Raw genomic sequence first — 22,132 nt, 5'->3', positions numbered from 1 at the left:
GTACCACGAAAACTTTTACCGATGAATTTTACATCATTGACGTGCATATATATGGTATATCGTTCTATCTGTTCACGGGCGGATAAAAATCGCAGACGCGATTTTCAAGATCGCATACTTTATATATTGCAAAGTGACTATATAATTTATAAAAGGCTTATTGTAATAAATAAAATTAAATTTAAATAAGGAAAAATATATTTTTATTATTTTTTTCTTTAAATTTTATTGTGAATGATTTTTGCCAAGTGATATTTTTTCATAACTTCTCTCTATTAAGTTCTTTCTGTAACTTTATTATTTCGATAATTCTATTGTAACAACTTTATCATAAATTCTGTTTACAATTGTTTAAAGACGTTAATCTTATTACTATATCGTTCGTTAAAATATAACAAAGAATATATTTTATTGAACGATATGTATCATAAGACTGACGATTCATTGTCGCTACATTATTCAAAATGTACATTTGCTCCATGACCGTGAGAGCAACGCGTTCCTCAAGAATCTTCCGACAACCCCTCGTATTTCTTTATGTAACCTTCCTTTTTGTCCGCCCTACGTTTTCGACCATTGCGTCGCATTCTTTATTTCGCACCTGCATCATCGTATACGCTCGTGTAGCGACGTAGTTGATATAACATGAAAATATATTTTGCGGAGAAAAAATTTTGTACGACATGTAATATCACGCCAATTAATATCCGGTACCACTCCACGTGTAATCAGTGACTTTGTACTCTTTTTGTCGATAGCGCGCAAAGGTCACTTGCAAAAAGCACTGACGCTTAAGTGAATGCAAATGACAATATGCATATCGTGATACACGCGCCGTCCTCGGAATGAGGCAATTTCGATTTCCTTTATTATGCAATTACTACTTCGCATTAGCTTCCGCTCGTTTCTTCATCAAAAAGATATCTTTTCACGCTCTTTTTTTTTCTTAAGTACTAATGCTGTCCAGAATTGGATAATATTGTATAATATATTTGATCACTCATCACACAAAACTTTTACATTGATAATATGGGCATTAATTAAATTAATTAAATTTGCAATAGCATAAGATGTATTTTAATTCTGCTTTAATTTGTAATTTATGATATATTCAGCGATAATTAAATTTACACCTCAATTCAGAGAAAATAAAAAATTTTGGAATATTATGAATATTGTGAAATATTATGCACAATAAGTCACACTTTATCATTTTTTTTTTTTTTTTACCACTTAGATATATTGCAGGGAATGCGCGCGCGTGTGTGTGTGTGTGTTCTAAGTAATTCTCAGAAAAAATCAAGCGGAGAGCGGCATTTGTTTAAAAGATATAACAAATGAAAGTTTGACACAATATAGTTTACGTACGCCGAAATTATCCATTATTTTTTGACTACTTAAAATAATCCGTTTATGACTTTTACAAGTTTAAGATTTTAACTTCCCTTGTGAACAAAGGAAGAGCGAAGCTCCTCCTTTTGCATCGCCATCTTAACAAAATTCTTGCTTAGACCAATCCTTCTCTAAAAAGTAAAGCATTCAGGATATATAATCCTTAAATAGCGTTAGAAATTTACTAGTTAGATTGGGTTAGGTTGGAGTTTTTTTTGGGTGAGAGTGCAAAGAGAGGAGTTCTGCCTCTCCCAACTTACGCATTTGATAAGTAATATTATTAATATTAATAATTTGTATATATATATATATAATAAAAAAAATATTTTAAAAATATTTATTTTTCGTTTTAGAAATATTTATTTGTCGAAACAAGAAGAAATGAGGAAAAATAATAAGCTACATGTATAAACATATTTCATTTATCACGTTGAAACTCGTTGAAAGATATTGACGGACTGCGAGGAATAGATAAAAATAATTGTTGTGACAAAATATTTATGACTTTGTATCTATTCTTTAAATAATGTGTGCAAACAAAAACTTGTTCCAATTATAGATGACAATACGGCGTACACAAATTTCATTGTTTTTCTAATATTAGTTTATAATACCTAACAAAGAGCATTAAACTTTAATTTGTCATATTTCCTAAATCAATGTTATCCTCCATTTGATTTTTGTAGAGAATTATTCAGAATACACGCACACACGTAACTTCCTCTATAACATATTTAAATGTCAAGAAAAATTGGTAATCTATTATGCATATTTACCAATTAACCAAAATTTTTCTGTAATAAAAATGATATCTTTCCGAATTTATTGCGACCATAGAATTTCTTACATTATGTCAATAATTTTACTTTCTTGTTCATTTAAAATTTTGTGACCAGTCGCTTAGTCGCGTTGGTTTGTCGAGAGATCAACGGAGAATGCCAGGAATGGAGACAGTGGCGTGTGCGCCGTCGATGAATCTCTGTACGCGATTCTAATTGCCTCACAATACTATTCTCCTCGAGTGGGCAGTCAATGAGGATCCATGAGGAGGAGTAGGTTTCCCTCGGGAGAGAGGCGAGGGAATAGAAGCGACTAATGCCGCACCTCGAATTCGTAACATACCTACCGCGATACGTACCCAATCTCAACTCGTCTTGATCCATTCCGGATATATCTGCATCCCGCTTATGTACGCAGATAATTGTGCATATTCGTGCATAAGTGGACGCGCGATTAAAATTCCAGGAATCAAACGCGATTTTCTTGCGATCTTATCGTTGCTGCAATCGATTTTTGTAAGAGGAAAACGTATTAAGTAGTTAATCGTTTTCCTCTTACAAAAATCGATTGTAGCAAATTTGAAACTTTCCAAAATAAAGAAACATGTTCAATTTTACATGTTTATTTGTTAAAAAGAAACCAGAGTCGCCGAATTTATTTTTGCAAATCAAAGATGATGCATTCAATACGGTTGAAAAAGTTTTTTCTTTTAAATATCGATCATTTATAAAGATAATAGATTTCTCCAAGTATTTAATTAACACTAATATAAATATACTTTATATTGTATTAATTAATTGATTTCATATACATTATATATGTGTTTAATATAATATATTTTTTTATCAAGCGACATTTTTATGTTTGCGATAAAGTTGTTCATTATTCGTATTGCTTAACCACTGGAATTAGCCGCTGAAATTACTTCACCTTGAGAATAATGTAATCGTGATAAATTCATACTCGATGAATAAACAAAAAATACATCGACAGTAAACGATATACGCGATTACTGCGATCATCGATCTCAACTCGATATCGATTTCTCTTTATAACAAATATTAAAATTATGAAAACAGTTACTATTACAATATATATATATATATTTATTGCAATTAAAATTATTTGTTGAAAAAGTTAATTTTTAAATTTGTGTTTTCACCTCTTACAAATTTATATACATAAAATCGATTTTATTTCATAAGTGTTTTTTATATTTCATCCCACGTTGACAAATTAACATGAAAATGTAAATAAACTATTTTTGCAAAAGGAATAACTTGTTTTATACATTGTTTGTATCGTAAGTCGTGGCGATCATAGGTATTGAGAATTTCTCTCGTTAAATGCTCGTCGATTCTCGTGAATAAAACTCGTGCCGAGAATAACAAATGTCGAACGCGGATTACTGGCGGTGACGGGGGCGGAAGTGTACAGTTACCGTCGGCTTACAATATATAGTAAATACGCGATAAATACGATGACACATAGTAAATGCGAAATGTACGCGTCGCGACGGTCGCGCGTAAACATACATCCGTTGATAAATTACTCGTCCCGACGCGCTCGCGGTAACGCACGTCGCACGGTGTAATCGATCTTAATTCAGATCTGTCACGCCTCTACATTCTTCTCTGTTTTTTTTTTCTCCTTCCATCCCCATCAGTCTCGCCTTTTCGCAAATCTCCCCGTTTTGCGATAAAAATGCAGCATACTGCAATGGCTGATAACGTGTCCCATATTGTATAGAACGACCCGGCGAGATAAGAGCGATCTCGCGTTATTTACGCCCGTGTGCGAGCCAATGAGTTACGTCATTTGTGCGTTCCTCTATTTCATCACGTCGATGTTTATTATCTAGACGGAATATCGAAGTTCGAAATAAAAACGAAACCAAATGCCGCAACAATAATTTCATATAAATGACATTTTCTGCGAATAACATGTATTTTTGTTAACGATTAAATTCGCTTTTCTCTTACCATCAAGTTTCGTTTCTAATTTACCTATTTTTGTACGTGCTCTGTACGCAATTATTTTTTCCCGTTCCTTGTTTTTGTGCTCTTGCGTTGCATATGCATATTGATAAGAGTTTAATGCGCAAGGAGCAAAATAAATCTTCAGAACGTGATATTGGTTATTAACTTTGCCTTTAGACTGAAATCATAGGCAGGCGTGTCGAGTAGCTGCTAAAGTTAACATTTCAAGTGTGATGCCGTATTTCATAATGTACGTCACGTCAAGGTTCGTCGTCTACGTGGAATATTTAAGATGTCCCTGCATTTACTTTTCTTTCGCTCAAAATGCAGTTTATACATCGTTACGTTACATATGTACTTAGCGAATAATGTCATAAAATAATACATTTTAATTTTCATTTAAAAGAAATAAACGTTAATAATTATATATAAAAAAATTACTTTAATTTCATTTTACATAATAAATACCAGATACTAATAAATACTAATAAATACTGATAAATACTAATAAATACTAAGTAGCAGATATCACTTATAATAAATTTTTATTTTAATTTCTGTACCGGAGTCTGGACTTCTCACCGATAATCTATTAATAGAAAATTATGCATCTCATTTCACTTCCGGAAGCAACACCGCGCGAGACGTGAGTTCCTTTGTGCTATTTCCGGCCATGTGACTTATCTTCATCGAATATCAGTCGATCCATCGTCGGCTGATCCATCGGAATCCCATCAGCATCCTCATTACTAAACGTCTCCTAATTGGCCGATACGAGATCCATATCCGATCGCGAAGCGAGAACGCACGGAGTTATTAAAGGGTCGTCAACCTGGCATTTATACTGTATGATCAGGAAACGTGCGCGGTCGCGTGTGCGTGAGCCGGTGCACACGCGCGCGCGCATAAAATAAATTAATACCGCGCCTATATGTGCCCTTACGCATACAAGAGATATTTAACGATCCGGGTTATCACATACAGTACGTGAACTTAAATTCTTTTCCCAAACGAAAATTACGTGCGTCACGATAAAAATCTCTGAATCTATAAATTTTTATATTATTATTTTAATGTATTTATTATATTATTAATAAAAAAATAATATATGATTAATATATTTTGTGTAATGCCCTCGTTTTTTTTTTATTTTTTTGCTGTATATTTTCGGATTTGTCGTGAGTTGATCAATTTGATTTAATTTAATTTTATTGCATTTTTAATTTTCAAGAAAATAATAAATTCATTATTTCGATTTATTTTTACATTTCTTTATGGATCAATATTAAACATCAATATTTTTGAAATTTCCTTTATGACGTCTCTTATCGTACGAAGAATTTTCATTTTTCTTGATACTCCGATATATATCTATAATCAATCTCGCGTAATGAATTTCTCAAGATAATCATTACGATCTCTTCATCGATATATTCAATCAGCACGCAAGGTTCCAATTAATCAGGATGCTATTATCTTTCAAAATTGCCAAACGCTTACATGCTCCGATCTTTATATATATGTATAGATATATATTTGTGCCGATGCGACGGCAACGGTGCGTGCATTGGAAGGTGAAAGTCATCTGCCCGTTGGTATCGTCATGGTAGTGATGCTGTTATTGTTGTTGTTGCTGATGGTGATAATATTGGTTAACTTATTATTATGCTATCTGGGCATGCATCATTTAACTAGAATTCTCGCTGGTGCATCTCATCAACGTAATCATGTTCAATGCGTAAATAAAACGACCCGCTAAAGCGTCACGTGAAATTTAACGTGGGCAAATCATTTGCACCCGCGAAATATACAAAACAAGGGTTGCAGAGACATGGATTTCATTTACTCTCGCGATAACAAACCACTCACAAGTCTCGGTTGATTGTCGATTGCGAATCTTCAGCGATCTCTAGTGTAAAATAATTGCTAATTTCTTTATCGATGTACGTAAATATTCTCCATATTCTTAATATTGCCAAAGGATTTTAAATATTTTTCTTTAATGCATGCGTAGAATGTAAATAACTAAAATGTGAAATTACGAATACACAGTCTCTCTTGGGAGAAATATAATAGTATTTAGGACAATATTATGTAATAATAATATTATTAAAATATTTCTAGAGTATACATACTCGAGTTGCAGTAAAAGATTTATAATGAATGAAAATTTATTTATAATAATTATTTAGTTATAATAAAGTCTCACATATGAATATATTTCTTTAATTTTACAACAAGAATAGAAATTTGAAAATGGATTAATTTGTTTCATTTATTTATTTTCGAATTACCAATGTCGGAGTGGACTCGGAAAAATAAATTATCTTTTAAAAGCTCAGAAGAAACGGCGATGATCGTTAAGGAAAATAGATAATGTATGAAGGATTAAATTGCAGATGCCTCGCATGACGCTCATTCGCGTTTTCGTTATTTCTTATGCGGCGAATCAGCCGATTTTCGTCGGGCAGTCGTGAAATCGCACAAAAATTTGGCAAGGAGAACGCTCGTTGCGAGCGTATTTCGCGACTGCGAGCAAAAAGCAACTGCGTTAATGACGGTTATCCGACTTTTACCGATGCGTTTATCGATCATTCCTAACGACATATGCAGATTGCGCGCTTTTTCCGAGCCCGAGATATTTTTTTGTATACGCACGTCGTACACAACGATATGCAAAGCACCGCTGCTTCGATAGAAAAAGTGGATGAGTACTCGAAATTTCCCGACTTCCCGGTTAAAAACCAGATATTTATAGTAATCGATTTTATAAACAGCGTTATTAATCAAACATTCAATATTGTTGCGCGTTTCTTGAAATTAATTTCTTACACAACATTCAAATAATCATAGTCATTTTTGCTTGTCTAATTTTGGATCTGTCAATAATTGGAGCAACAATATAAAGCGACTAGCGATTTGGGAACGTAATTCGCATTTTCCATTAATTGGCAAACGCTGAAATTATATTTAAGCGTCGATGTCGTGCTGGGAACAGTTTGGGTGCTATCGATCAGTCGAAATATATTTCCGGACAGCACGGTTCATTCATACGATACAATGGAATGCTGGTAGCACGCGCACACATGCTGCCACGCGTGACACGCTCTGTTTTACGTTCCCGCGGTTTTACACATTCACAAGCTTGGTAAACACCTGACCGAAAGGCAGACGAGCCAGATAGCGAGAGCATGTGTTTTACTTCATCCCTCGGCTCAGATAAGCGTATGATTTTCGTCGCGAGAAAATTACACTTTTTTTTCAAAATAATGACTTTATAATGATTTTATTTACTTGAACGCAGAATAATGACTTTACTAATGGTTTTATTTACTTGCATGTAATTTAAATTGGAAAAAAAAAATATATATATATATATATATTTCAGGTTTGACTACATAACTTAAAAATCAAAATCAAATTTTATTTCTGTCAAGTTTGCGCATCGAGGAGAATATGAATTAAAGCAATTAAGAAGGGGAAAGACAAAAACTAATATATCTTTCACGTAGAAGTAATGACTATTACGTTTCTATAGCTTTTTTATATATTTCCTACATTTATATATTCTCTATTAGAATAATACATTTATTCGAGGCAATTGTATTAATTTCAAGGAATCGAATTCCTCGGCACTTAATTGTTTGCTGTTGTTTTCTTCTCGATTCTCACACATGGCTGCTCCGAATTGAACACATGATCGACGATGCGAATATAAATGTTTGCGTACAGTAATACTAGAAGCTGTTTTCTTGATTACGTAGCGCACCTGTCAGTTCATTTTGCCATGGAAAAATGCAAACCAGTCGAGTGAAATATTCAGTTTCGAGTTTGGTCGTAAAAGAAAACACATAGATAAAAGGCGCATTCCGTAGATTGTAACGCTTTCTAAGTAGACGCTTGCAAAACCGCGATCATTAGTTTTATAATATGTGATTGCTCGCGCCTGCATTTATGACGCTCTATCAAACGAATGTACCTATTGTCGTTGTTTCAACCATGAAGAATATAATACTAAAACGATATTGCATTCATTAATTAACATTTTTTCGATTTGTACTTATGTGAGCTAAAAGAAACAATCTCAAGATAATTATACTTGTATTCAATATTTTTTTCTCTCTTTTCGTACTTTAGACCTTTGACCAAACAGATAGTGTCATGTTTTTTTTCGCAAGAAATTAATGCAATTTTTTTTTTTACGATTGATTGTTAATACACACATTATATAAATCGGTTAATTATAAATTACATTAATTCGAACTTATATATGTATATGTATACACTTATTCTGAAAAGTATCTTCGATAGATCTCCGCGATTAATATTAAAGTCACGCGATATTTTTTTGCAGCATCGATTGACGTATGTATATGCGTATTCGGTTATCGTATTTTTTTAGATAGATTTCTGGTCAGTGGCTAATAAGCGCTTTCCAAAGCTAAATCGTTATGGCAGTTTCGTAACGCATAATTACTGCGGCATACGCTCGTTTGATTCTTGACACATGCGTCGTAATAGCATTACCTACGCGGTCGCGTTGCTTTTTTCGAAACCAGTACACGTTACTCGTACATTGCTCTATGATTTCTTGGATCCCTTATTTACAAAGCGTCCAAGCTATCTACGCGGAAACACGAAACAACGCGGTCACTATCAGTGACAATAAGCTATTTTCGTAATTAAAGCCGTGAAGGCGATTATACTTCGTATGGTCAAGCTTTATATTCTCCTGATAACCGGCCCCTGATAAGTATCATGCGATGTCACGACGTTTGCTTTTAATGGAAACTAAATTGGTGAACATGAAACTCGAGAGAGAGACAGAGAGAGACAGAGAAAGGATCGAGAAATCATTGTATATCTCATCGCGAACAGTATATAAATTCTGTGTTTATCTTTACCGTATAAATAAATACCCACTTAAAAGTAAATTGCTACACAAAATTCAGTGGCAACAGTAAGAACAGCATTATTGTTGATGCTATTATTATTAATTTTGTTTTTATTATTTTATTTAATTTGTTATTTTAATGCATGTGCGCTATGATTGTATCAAATAATCTCAGTTACAAATCATAGTTATTTATTCTAACATCTTGTTAGAGAGAACATTATGTATGCAATATCTAGTAATACAATTTTTTGCACTTTAATTGCTTGGATAATATGCGTATAATTGTACATTTTTCCATTTTTTTTTTTTTTTACATTATGTATTTATTATGATGTACTTGTTTGTATATTATTATTTTGTATATTTTATTATGTTTGTCTTTTTGTTTTTGTTGTATATTATTATCATGTACTTATCTGCTTAGATTCTGAAATTTTTATTACTAACTTATACATCTTTTATTGTACGCACACATGCACGGAAAATTTTATCCATTGGGTAAATTATTTGCGAGAAAATGAACAAAAATTAGATTGAACATAATATTTATGTATGTATATAAATGCATGCGTTGTAAAAAACGGAAATCAAGTGCAAATCCATGTCTTCAATGACATGTGATAATCGAGTGCACGAAGAAATATGGAGAGGATGGAAAAAATGATGCGACGGATATCGCGCTTACATCACGGGAATCGATATACGCTAAAAAAAAAAAAAAAACATTTACTACTAATCGTAAAGTGAAATGATTTATGATTAGAGCTGTTTGTATAAACAAAAAATAACATCAGTGAGCTTTATATAGCTTTGTGTAACGCAAGTGAAGCATTTTGTCGTATAATTGTCTGTGATAATTGTGATCGTAATGCACGTATATCTTAAATACTTTGTTAGAAATAGGTCTCTCTCTTCCTTAATTTTTCTCTAATTTTTTAAAAAATTGATACAATAATTTTTGATCAAAATATCGTTTAAAATTTTCTGTTACACAAAATTTAAAAATTTAATTAATAAAAAAAAATATATATATAAATAACTTTGTATTATAAATATATATGTGCATTTATCTAAGTTATTTTTAACCTTGTAAGCATATAATGAAATAAAAAAATTAAAGCAAGAATTATACGAGTGTGATCATTTTCTCTATAATTCGACATACATAATATATTCGGTAAACGCAATAAATATACCGGTCGGTCAGCATATCAAACATTAAGTGATTTCTGCAAAACTATTCCAGCAAAACGATCTTTTCAAATCGTCCGTTTAATCGGTTACAAGTCTCCTACGTTTCTCACTCGACCCATTATCGGTCGTATATCACCGAGAGAACGCATAAGAGAGTGTGCATCCAGCCGCGCATTAAGTGCCGCGACGCCAGTAAGAATGTTGCAAAATTGGGAGTCCGTCGGAACATTTCGGACACGCGAAGGTGCAGCGTGCGTATAAAACGATCGTAAATCGGATAATAACATTCGGGAGATTCCGTTGAGAATTTTTACGAGCAGACAGGTTGATATTGATAAGTATGGCCGTTTGATATGATCAAGAAACCGGGCACTAAACGCGTCTCATCAACCGATCTTTTCTAATCCTTTGCGAAATTATAAATTGATTCGATTGTAATTCGAATCTGAAATATTTGTTGGTCAAAAACTCTATGTTAAATATTTTGATTTATGAATTAATAATATATTATGAGTAACAAATAATTTTAAATCAAATTGAATGTCATTTATGAATGTACGAACTTTTCCTTCGATCGCCATTACTTTATGAGATTTTTGAGTAAAATTATTATTAATAATCTAAGCAAGAAAAAATCTAATGTACACCAATTTAATTAATATCGAACTCTTTACTTGTTTTGTTATCAATAATTATTGATAAAGATCAGTGATTCTCAATTATCTGTCGAACAAGTCAATCAGTCTTTATTGTTGAAATTAATGCTCAAATAGAAATCTACAAACTCGAGATTTAATTATTAAGAATTTACTGACACATCTCTATTTTATTTTTTAACGTCAAATACATATTATTTAATTTATATTTGAATAATTGCTGATCACATTACAGGAAAAAAAGAGAGTGTGCAGCAGGATGAAGTAATGTGAAAACGGAAAAAGTAAAAAGAAGAAAATAAAGGTAAAAAAACGGATGAAGAGAGAGAATAGAATAAAGTGCTTCTATTGTTAGTATCACAAAAAAAAAACGAAAGAATATTGCACGGCTTGTAAACAATGGATGCCGAAATAACGCCTCCACCGTGACGCGGTAACATTGGTACATTGCAACATTGGTACATTGTGACTGAATCATACGATACTATTGTATTAGAGCTGAAGGACAAAGAGTGCAAGTACCTTGATATACGTGAAAAAGGGATACACCCTAACATCTCCGAAGAAAAGATAGATATCAAGAGAAAAAGAGAGGACAAGGGGATATACTTTCTACGGTAAGATCTCTAAGAATTGAATATATGTATTGTATATACAAAAGAACATTAAAAATAATACAATTAAACGGTAATATGAAAAATAAAATAAAAATTTATATACAAATAAACATAAATGTTTTTAAACATAATAATAATATAATAATAATAATAGTAATATAATATAATAATAATATATACACGTATATATGCAATCGTGGCGTAAAATTGTGCGTTTACTCTCTGTGCCAAATTTAGCCAGAAACATTCAGTTTCATTCAATCGTCACCTCTCGAAAGGCAATGGCAAACCACTGAGAGTATCTTGCCAAACGAACCCTCTAATCAGCTGTTCAGAACCGGCATTAAATTGTAGGTCCCATATGCTACGGAAAAGCTACCAAAAAGGATACACATCACAGATATATACAGAGAAGTTCCATCCTCTGACAAGAGGATACGGACTGGAGATGGAGATGCACATATAAATGTTATAATATCATATTATAATATCTTTCTCCTAATAATTCTATCGGATCTCGCGAGTCAAAATCATCAAGCATAGAAATAAATTAGTCATAAATAAATAGTCAAGATACAAATAATAATAAATAGACATCAAAAATACATTGGTAACAATCATCCGTGGCAGAAACATGACGTATCTTTGTAAAGCATTTACATATTTTTCAACCCAACAAATAAATGCCAGAGAATAATAGAAAAAGAGAGAGCATCCTTAAATTTAACGCATCAGTATTGCAAAAGGGGAATTTAAGAAATGTAGACAATGGTTCTATTATTATAGTTATCGATTAGTCTAGTCTTCTATTTTTATTATTTTGTTTGTACATTATTCGAATAAATAATATTTTATCTTTTTTCTTTGTCAAAATAAATTTTAATTAATATATAAATTTATTAATGTATAAATTTTCTTACTTAAGTTGCAAATTTGTAGGCGCACTGATGTATAAATATTATTGTGAACATAGACTTATATATATTAAACCTAAACTGCTAACAGTAATGTTACAAATGAAATTAAGGCAGTCATTTACAATTGGGCAGAAAAAAAGAACACACATATATATATACACTTCTATTCTGCCCAATTGTAAATAGCTGTCCTTGTTTCACGTGTCGTTATATAAGACATACATAGCCGTGTTAGCAACCTAGATATAATATATAGAAATCTATGATTGTGTTAAGTTATTGAACATTTTTTGATCGAGTTCTAGAGAAAAATTAATGCAAGCCGATTCTTCTAAATTTATTTACATGTTTTTTTTTTCTAATAAATCATGAAAAGATCTTCGAATATATGAAATTAATGTAGTTTTTTAATTTCCGTAAAATTTACGCTGTAATGAGCATAATAATATCAAATGGGATGTATATTTTTTAACAAAATTTTCATGGCTTTTGTGATTTTGGCATAAACAACTTTAGACGGTGTTAACAAAAGGTTAATAAAATAAATATAAAAATATTTTATGCCGGACGATTGCGCATGTTAAAGTCGACTGCACAATTCCATTAACAGCGAGTTTTACATTGGCAATACTTAATTTGTTCATTACGAACACGGCGTATTAAAATTTAAATTTTAATCGTCTCCGATGATGCCGGCATTAAAAATGTAATGCATAATGTGCCAGTTACGAATTACATATTCAAATTTTCATGAGCGATTGGTCAGTCAGTGGGCATTAAAAATGTAATCTTCCCGAGTACTGCATAAAAGTTTTACAAATCTATATGCATGAATTATCAATAATATCTTACATACGTAACCCAAATACGTAAATTATAATAAACTAGTCTACTTAACACTATATTGAATATATTTTCTCATATTAAAGCTTACACATTTTTGAAAAACAATTACAAAAACTCATAAATGTTCCTATCCAAGCGTGCATAACTTGATAATTAATTAATCATTTGTCATCTGTTGAATAATTCTCTAAAATTTTTTCATTGGCCATTTTTCCCGTATGGTCATCACACTCCCGGACTTACTTTTATCATTATTACCTTCCGATACATTACTATTAGAATGATGATCTTTAATTGATTGAAAATATCCTATTTATTTATTTTATATTGTACGTATAATAATTAATTATTTTCTAGTGAACCAAGCATATTGTTACTTGCAGAAAACAATGACGGATGATCGCCACTTCATCAGGTCTGACCAATCGTGGTAAAACCGAATCTTGCACTAAGTGTGCACAGTATATATAATATCCTTTCGTATCGGAGACTGATAATTTTAAAGAGTTTTCTTGAGCGCTTCTTTAAGTGTACTTTTGTCATGCCGTAAATATTATGAAACCCATCAACGTAGAACACTCGGAATTTCCCTTGTATCTGCTTTTATTTGGGAAATTGATTTTTTTTTTCCCTAACGATCATCGCGTGAAATAATACGACGTTTTGAGCATCATTCGTCGCAATAACATTTCTGGTCACACGGTATAACGAGCTTGACGCTCGTCAAGGCCTATATTCGTATTCAACGGAAACGAGTCAATTGCAAGACAGGCGAGGGTGTTTAAAGGGTGGAGTGCCGAGGAGTGAACACGATAGCACCGCGGGTCGTGAGTCCTAAGGGGACGGACGCCATGGCGGCCTCTTCGTCCTCATCGAGCGGCGGCGAGCAGCAGTACTCGCTTAGGTGGAACGACTTCCACTTGAGCATTCTCAACTCATTCCGGAGTCTGAGAGACCACCAAGACTTCGTCGACGTCACGCTTGCCTGCGACAGCCGCACCTTCACCGCGCACAAAGTCGTACTTTCAGCATGCAGTCCATACTTTCGCGACTTGCTCAAGGTCAGTGATTTTTTATATTTCTCTTCTTAAATTTTTTAAATTACAAATGATCGTAAAGATGGAACTGTTAAATTATTTGGCGCGTTCTCTTATGAATTTTATGTAACATTTTCTATTTTTACTTATTTATATACTTTTAACTCGTACACATAAACTAACAATATTCTTTAATGTATGTAATATAATGAGCATGATTGATATTATTAATATTGTGAACACGTATCGAGGATTATTTCATCACATAGGAGCGTAAGCTCGAAATCGTAATTTTACAGGAACTAGGAAAAACATTTTAAAATTTGATTTTATACATAGAAATGTAATTTTTATATATTTTGAATGGGAAGGGATTAGAAATACTATATATAAGAATATAGGAATATAAGAATATAGGATGTAGGAATATCTCATTTTTCAAATAATTGAAGATACGCTCCTCTGTTATATGAAAACCTCGATATGCCATTTTTGATGTCTGATAAATTGTGCTAGATACATGTATCTAAAGAAAGATAATTCGGAACTGTGTCTAATACTATTATTACAATTTAAAATAAAATAAGTAAATTACAAAACATTCGAGAACTAGAAATATAATTTTCTGGCTTAGTTAAGACTGACATTCTAATTGCAAATTTTAATACAAATATGCAATACTTGTTGAAAATTTCGCAATGATGCATTATTAAATCACAGACCTGAAAAATGTAATTTAGCAGTCACACTGCGAGCGATGTGTAACTCGATCGTAAAGTAGGAAAGTCGAGTCAGGGTCGCACATGACACAATATGTGTAGGAATTCTAACACGTGGTAGCGTAACAAAATCATAATTGATAATCGCGAACCGCATTATTTATACTTTTTACTTATGAAAACTCATATCTTTCTTCTCCAATTGAAGAATATCTATGCTATGATTTATTTGACATAGCTTGAATTTAAAAACCATTTCAATGAATAAATGTGTGTTGCTCCAACATACATTAGACAATATAGAATAAAATTAATATTTATATATATATATATATATATAAATATTAATTTTATTATCTTTTCTATTTTATAATTTTTTTTGGAATTGTACTTTCTGCTATAATTTCTCTCGATGATATATCTTCACAGAAAGTAGATATCATTTAAATACGATATGATATTTATTGATAACTACAAATGTGTCAGAATTGAAAGAACCGTATAGTATTAATTTTTAGATCGTTAATGGGGGTAGTCAGAATGACGGTGTGTATTTCACACTTTGCGCTTCAACTCTCTAAAATAAAATTTCTCACGCGCGGATATTATAAAAATTTACATATATTCCTACAAAGGTAATAATAAAAAGAACAATTAAAAAATATTTAAAAGACGAGAGAAAGAATGTTTCTATATTTTCTATTATCGAATATCTATTAAAGACAAAGAATTTTTCAAATTTTATTTAACCAAAAACCAAATTTTTTTTTATCGGCAACAAAATATTTTAAAACGCCAATTATTACGTGCGTGTTTTTTTAAATAGTAATTAATTTTTTGTGTTAATGTATAATTGATACACGCGCGAGATATATACATATATCAAATCTTTTATATTAAAACAATATTTCCCGGACATTGTATTTTTCATTGGATTAAAAATATCAAACATGCCTCATGCATGTCAGTTAATTTTATATAAATAAAAAGCAATAAATTAATATTGTAAATCGCTCTTACTTCATGTTTCGCCCATTGCTCAATGTTTTTCTAGGTTTCCTTTTTCTTTCTTGCCTAATATTTGCTGCTTCTTCATTAGTATTCACGTGACACTCACTCGCAAAAACACGATTAATTATTATCGCACGTGCACTAATCATTAGAATACGACACTTTATATTCCCGATGAATCGCGCATGATACATATTTTACTTTATATTCAAACGAAAAAATGCGAAAATTATGGTTATATAAATCTACGATTGGAAAATTGCGCGGCCATATTATCGCGAACATTCATCATTTACTACTGTCTGACAATCTTTAATTGTTCGTAAAGAATGAATGTTTGATATGTTTTACAATTTTGCGCACATATTTCGAGAAATAACGTGATAATTTACGGAATGTCTTGGAGAACGACTCTCACTCGTTCGTATTCCAACGTGCGAATGATATATAATAAACAAGATCATTGTATATAATAATACGTCGCAAAGTTCGACGACATTATAGCGCGCTATTATTTAAGGTTTTGTTGTCATCCGCGCCGCTACCTTGCCGCGCTTACGTCCTTGATACATACTTATTATATACGATGATCCTTTATCATTTGCAAGCTGGAAACCGAATAAGAAAGAACTGTCGTGCACATTGTGTTAGTTAAGTATAATTATGATTCGCGTTTTCCTATTGCAATAAAGAATAAAATATGCGCACGATTAACATCAGGGCATACTGTATCGCATAAATGTTATATTTTAATGATTAGTGCGTGTACGATCAATTAACTATTTTTCTGCGAGTAAACGTCTTATAAATGTGATGGAAAAACAGCTGGAGACAAATGAGAGAGAAAAAGAATATAAAAAAGAACATTAAGAAACAGCAAAATAACAATGAGATAAGCAATTTAATAATTTATTTTTTATTTATCAATTGCTATTTATAAAATCTACTGCTGGTAAAATCTTATAATGACATGATTTTATCTTTTGTGAAAAATATTCTTGTTGCAAAATTAGCGATTAAAGTAATAGTAAAATTTCTAACGATTTTATATTTTTCGTGGATTTTTTGAGAGAAATTAGAGTTTGAAACTCTGTTCTAATTAGACTTAAATAGCGCATAAGTGGATGGCGAGGTAATGTAAGAAACTTATTTCGCGCATTACCGCAATCGCTAATTATAATAACTCTAGTAATAATTGCATATTCTAATTGATTCACAAACAAATGCGTAGAAACTAGACCGGTTCTTACTTCATAAATCTCGAACATTACAAATCAATGTAATATCATCGAGAATGATTACAACTTCACTTTTTTCGCGTGCTATTATTCTTTCAGAATTGCAATTCGATATATATATATAAAATATTAATCGCAGAACATGCGTGATATGAAAAAATAATAATTAACTTTTTACGCAATGCTGTTTATTAGATTTTCTTTGATAAATCGTGACATCAAAAGCACACAAAAATAAAAATAACATTACACGGGAATAAAATACAATTACATATAATAATTAAATATAATTATTGAGATGAAAAATAGCATTATAATGCATATTTTGATAAAGTTTATTTCTGTATCAATGGACTTATAGATATATTTATATACATCAAGATATATATTTCTGTATAATGGATCACAGAATTACATATAAAAAAGCAATCTCACGGTATTTTTTTGTAGTAAAGTCCACAAAGAACTTCCGGTTTTACATGCATAATAATATAGCATTCGAGTCATTGCTAATAAAGATCCACTCTTTACCTCTACGCAAGACATCATCGATCACTTTGATATGTCGTCGCGATGTCGTCAACACTCCGCGATCGTATTATCTTTTCGAGAGAACCTGTTTCCTTCTCGCGCACACCCTCTTGATTAAGTCTCATCGTCTTTTCTTGAAACAGTGTTTTATAAATTCTACGATAGAAACTTTCTTTGCCGACAAAAGTTCAACGGAAAATTCGATAAAATCTTATTTTGCTATCATGCATTTTGTCGTATAAAAAACGATAGAGCGCCTCTTCTGAAATCACGGCATTTAGCATGGTGGATCTCGTCGTTCTCGATGATTATTTTGCGTCGGAACGATTGGTCGTCGCCCGAAGAACGACTCGGACTCGGATGAAGCGACCGACTTTCTAATTGACGCGTACCACTAATTGATTTTAAGTGTCGGGCATAGTACTCGAGGCGAGTTAATAAAGCTTACACGCCGACCGAGCCATGCTTACGTCACACGTCGGCTACGTGGACGTACGACGATGGCGCAGGATTTTATGCTGTATCGCTTGAATCTCCGAACACAATTACATTAAGGCCAACCGGCCACGTTGTAACGGCGGGTAGGGAAAACGGAGAGAAAGAAAGAAGAAGAGAGAGAGAGAGAGAGGGAGAGGGAGAGAAAGAGAAAGAGAAAACTAGTCTGTATCAACCTTCTTACAATAAGGCGGCAACAAGAGTTACCATTATGCCGGCGTTAATAGCAGACGCTCCACTGTATTACCCGCTTTTTGTTTGCTCACTTGCGCGATGACGTAGGATTCCATATTGGTTTCGACGATCGCCTATTTATTGTTAGCGTATAAACAGCACCGCGTGTAACGCTTACGGTTGATGTGACCTCGATCACAGATGTAATCAACGCTTTAGCGGGCTATAACAAGGCATTCTGGTGTGTTCGTGAGAAATTTCGGTAATATCGTGACTAAATAGTAAAAGTAAAAATAAGAGAAAACGTTTCTCTCCGTGGCATAAAACCGTGTTGAATCTCCTCATTGGAAATCGCAATAACAAAACAACTGCATCGTAAAAAGGAGACGGATAAAGCATTATCCTGGGGCTATTTTTCCAGGAATATTTACCGCTACACTGAACACTTTATTGTATATCATTTTCATTTTATTTTTCGTATTAATTATCGTGTAGCGTTAATCGGTATACTCGGCAAATAACACGATCCGATAAGCGTCTCTCTCAATCGCTCGCTCGCTCGTTCGTTTGTACTCGCGACTGTGTCCTTCCGGAAATATTTTCCAATTTGATTTGGCGCGATATACAACGATAACGAAACCGTCCAAAAGCTCTGATAAAGATGCATCTCAACGACAGATGATTTACGCGTCGATGCATCGGCGCATAGATTTATGACGAACTCGTTCATTTGACTATCGGCCAGAAGTCAATGACGAATCGCCCAGTTATCGAACCGAATCCACAATCATATTTGCCAAAATACGAATAACGATTGTATACGCGAGTTTTGACGATAACAAATGTTCCCCGTTATACGTATCGTACGCGACATCCTGTAAATCGCAATAACAGAATCGATCGTGTTCGATAGGATATACTCTGGCTGCCGATTCATCTTCGTGAAATAAATTCATTCGGTAAAGATAAATAATCGGGAAGAGTGTCGTGAAATGTATTTTATAAAAAAAAAACTATTTTGCATTAAAAAAATATACATTAAGAAGGTTTGACTTACGAGCGGAGATCGCAAGTGACATTAATTGCGCGTACTCTAATCTGTTAATTAAATCGGAACTATGTTGGAACTGGAGCGGACTGAGGGATTAAAGCAAAAAGTAACGGAGAGCAAATCAGATGATTAAAACGTGGACTAGATCAACTGACATTTACGGTGCTGCAAAGTAGAGAGAATGCTGTGCGAGTCATGTTAATTTCTGCGCACCAACACAAAGTATTTCATTTCCTTCAAACGGTCATCGGCGCCCGTGGATATTAATGGAACGCGCGTTAACGGAGTTTTCTAGCGACGTGACGGCCTCTGAAAAGCGAGCTCTGCTTTGTTAGACGTTGATCGGCGAATTAATATCGAGGTGTCCTGAAAACAGGCTTAACGAGTTCTCGCAGCTTCTTCAGAGCGCCGCGTACCTTTTAATAAATGGCCATGTATATTCTATTGCATCAGAGATCTTTAACATAAACAAAATATTTTTAAATATTATTGACACGCGCTTTAGTCACAAATTTTTCATTCTACTTGAGATCAATTTTATTTTTGAAAGATATCGAATTGTTAATAATTTTTAGTTATCGCAAATTATTGGCATAACAAAAATTTGTTTTTGTTTACAATAATATATTAATTATTAATACATAATAATATTAATAATTTATTTACTAATATATAAATTTTACGCAGTATAAAGTATCTCTTCGAATCTATACAATATTATTTTCTAATTAGCATTGTGACATTTTTCAATAGAATATAGCGCTTAATGATTTCTCCGATGTATTACGTGTTCATTGATACCGGAAAGAAAGCCCCGCGCGAACGACTTCTTCTCTTTTCTCTTTTCTCGGTGATATTTTTATAATAAACGCAAAGTTATAACGCGCGTTTATTCGTTTTTAATTTAAATATGATTCATTTATTTTGGCGCGGTTCCTTCCGTTTAAGGTAGCGAAAAAACGCACGGGTCATTATCACGCTCATCTTACGCGATGGATCCGCGTAAGTTCTGTATATATGAGCACAGCTGTATTAATTGCGGCGCTCGCTCGCGTGCATCGTCACTAAGTCTCCACGCGACGCATGCACGCGCGCGCGCGCGCGTGAAAATAATAAGAGTGCGCCGGAGACGCGTAGATAAAAAGACGCGGACAACAAAAGTCCGTTATCTTGGCTCGACGGATCGTAATTAACGAAAGTGCAAGAGTTAAAAAAAGGGAATATTACGATAAACGCGGACAGAGACAGGGATGAAGACAATCTAGCTTTTATGATAGCTTATCTTTAATTTTTAAAGAATTAAAATTTTTTATGATAAAATAATTTAATCTGCGATTTAAAAAGTTGTGTTATATATATATATATATATATATATATATATATATATATATATATTTCAGTTATCTATATTTCGGCATGTCAGTTATTTTGTTGACAGGGCATTAGCTCGGAAGAGAGCCTTGGTCGATAGATGACAATGCGGGAGGGGATGTAAGTGTAGCTAGAAATAAATCGTAAGAAATATAAATGAAGGGGGAATATATATAAGCGGAATGTGGGAGTGAGGCGGAGGATATACAAAGAGAAGAGAGAGAGAGAGTGAGTGCGTACGCCTGCGGGAAATACTAGAAACAACGCGTGTCGAGTGCAGGGCAGAGAAAATCACGCGCTTGCACAATCCCATCGTCGGGGCAAGGTGCTCCATATTCTATATTTAAAGACGTCCGTAGGGCAACTCTCTGAGAGATATCGCACGCGTGTGCGTGCGCGAGTACGTATCCGTTTCTTCTCACTCTGTGTATCTCCCTCCTTGTCTCTCTTCCTCGTGACCGGTCGCATTTAAATTTACCATCGATGCGCGCCGTCTCTCGGGGCGTTCTTACGAGTCTGCACGCGCGTGTATATACAATATATGCGTGTACAGCTGGAAATATATGAGACGTGCGCGAGCCCGTTTGTTTCCGGCTGTGCGTGATGCGAGCGCGCGACTGTACAACAAGAATCTTAACGCCTGGCGTGTAGCATCTATTTCTACTCGAAGTGCTTCTCGCTCGCCGGATTAACATTAATATCATCGAAATTCTCATCTCATTTCAGAGAGATAACATCAATTTACGAAAGTTAAATACTGTTTCTGCCGACAAACTTTGCCGAGCAACATAATTAATTACGAAACTTATAGATGGAAAAAAATTATAATTTTCTTTTGATAATTTAGATTTTCAATTTTTTATTAAATTTGTATTACTTTAAAAGGATTTTATTGAAGCAGAATTTTAAAAATCGATATGTTTGTATCAGTTAGCCAGTACCTGGAAGAAATTTACAAATAAATTTATGCATTGCGATTTTTAGCCACAATATTATTATTGCCTTCAAGTGAAAGATCCCCAACTATAAATCTAATTGCGAAATATATGGCTGACAATTTGACTGCACGTGAAGGGAGAGTATCAAGGCGAGAACTGCGGCATAAAAGGCGATGAAAGTCTCGTCTCGTTTTGTTTTGTCTCTCTTCTAGACTCGCGTTTTCTCAAATAATGTTTTTAGTCCGTATCTTGCTTTAATTATCCGCTCCAGGGTATTGCTGTCTCTTCC

The 22,132-nt window shown here is 33.2% G+C and overlaps 1 protein-coding gene across 3 annotated transcripts in view; it reads left to right on the top strand.

Moving 5' to 3' along the window:
• Nucleotides 1–22,132, top strand: part of LOC138932606 (protein abrupt-like) — a 76,466-nt gene that overhangs the window by 11,346 nt on the left and 42,988 nt on the right. For all 3 annotated transcript variants that reach the window (XR_011446799.1, XM_070294596.1, XM_070294597.1), the window contains exons 2-3: nucleotides 11,134–11,515; nucleotides 13,662–14,339. Coding sequence is in view for 2 of the 3 variants with exons in the window: in XM_070294596.1 (XP_070150697.1) it covers nucleotides 14,130–14,339 (210 nt within the window). In the remaining variant the exon portion in view is untranslated. The remainder of the gene's footprint in view (nucleotides 1–11,133; nucleotides 11,516–13,661; nucleotides 14,340–22,132) is intronic.

The sequence above is a fragment of the Polyergus mexicanus genome, unplaced genomic scaffold, assembly GCF_030449975.1.
Source record: "Polyergus mexicanus isolate NDT 795.1 unplaced genomic scaffold, iyPolMexi1.0 SCAF_4, whole genome shotgun sequence".
Taxonomy (NCBI): domain Eukaryota; kingdom Metazoa; phylum Arthropoda; class Insecta; order Hymenoptera; family Formicidae; genus Polyergus; species Polyergus mexicanus.
Note: the sequence above shows the minus strand (reverse complement) of the source record. Positions and strands in the feature narration are given on the sequence as shown.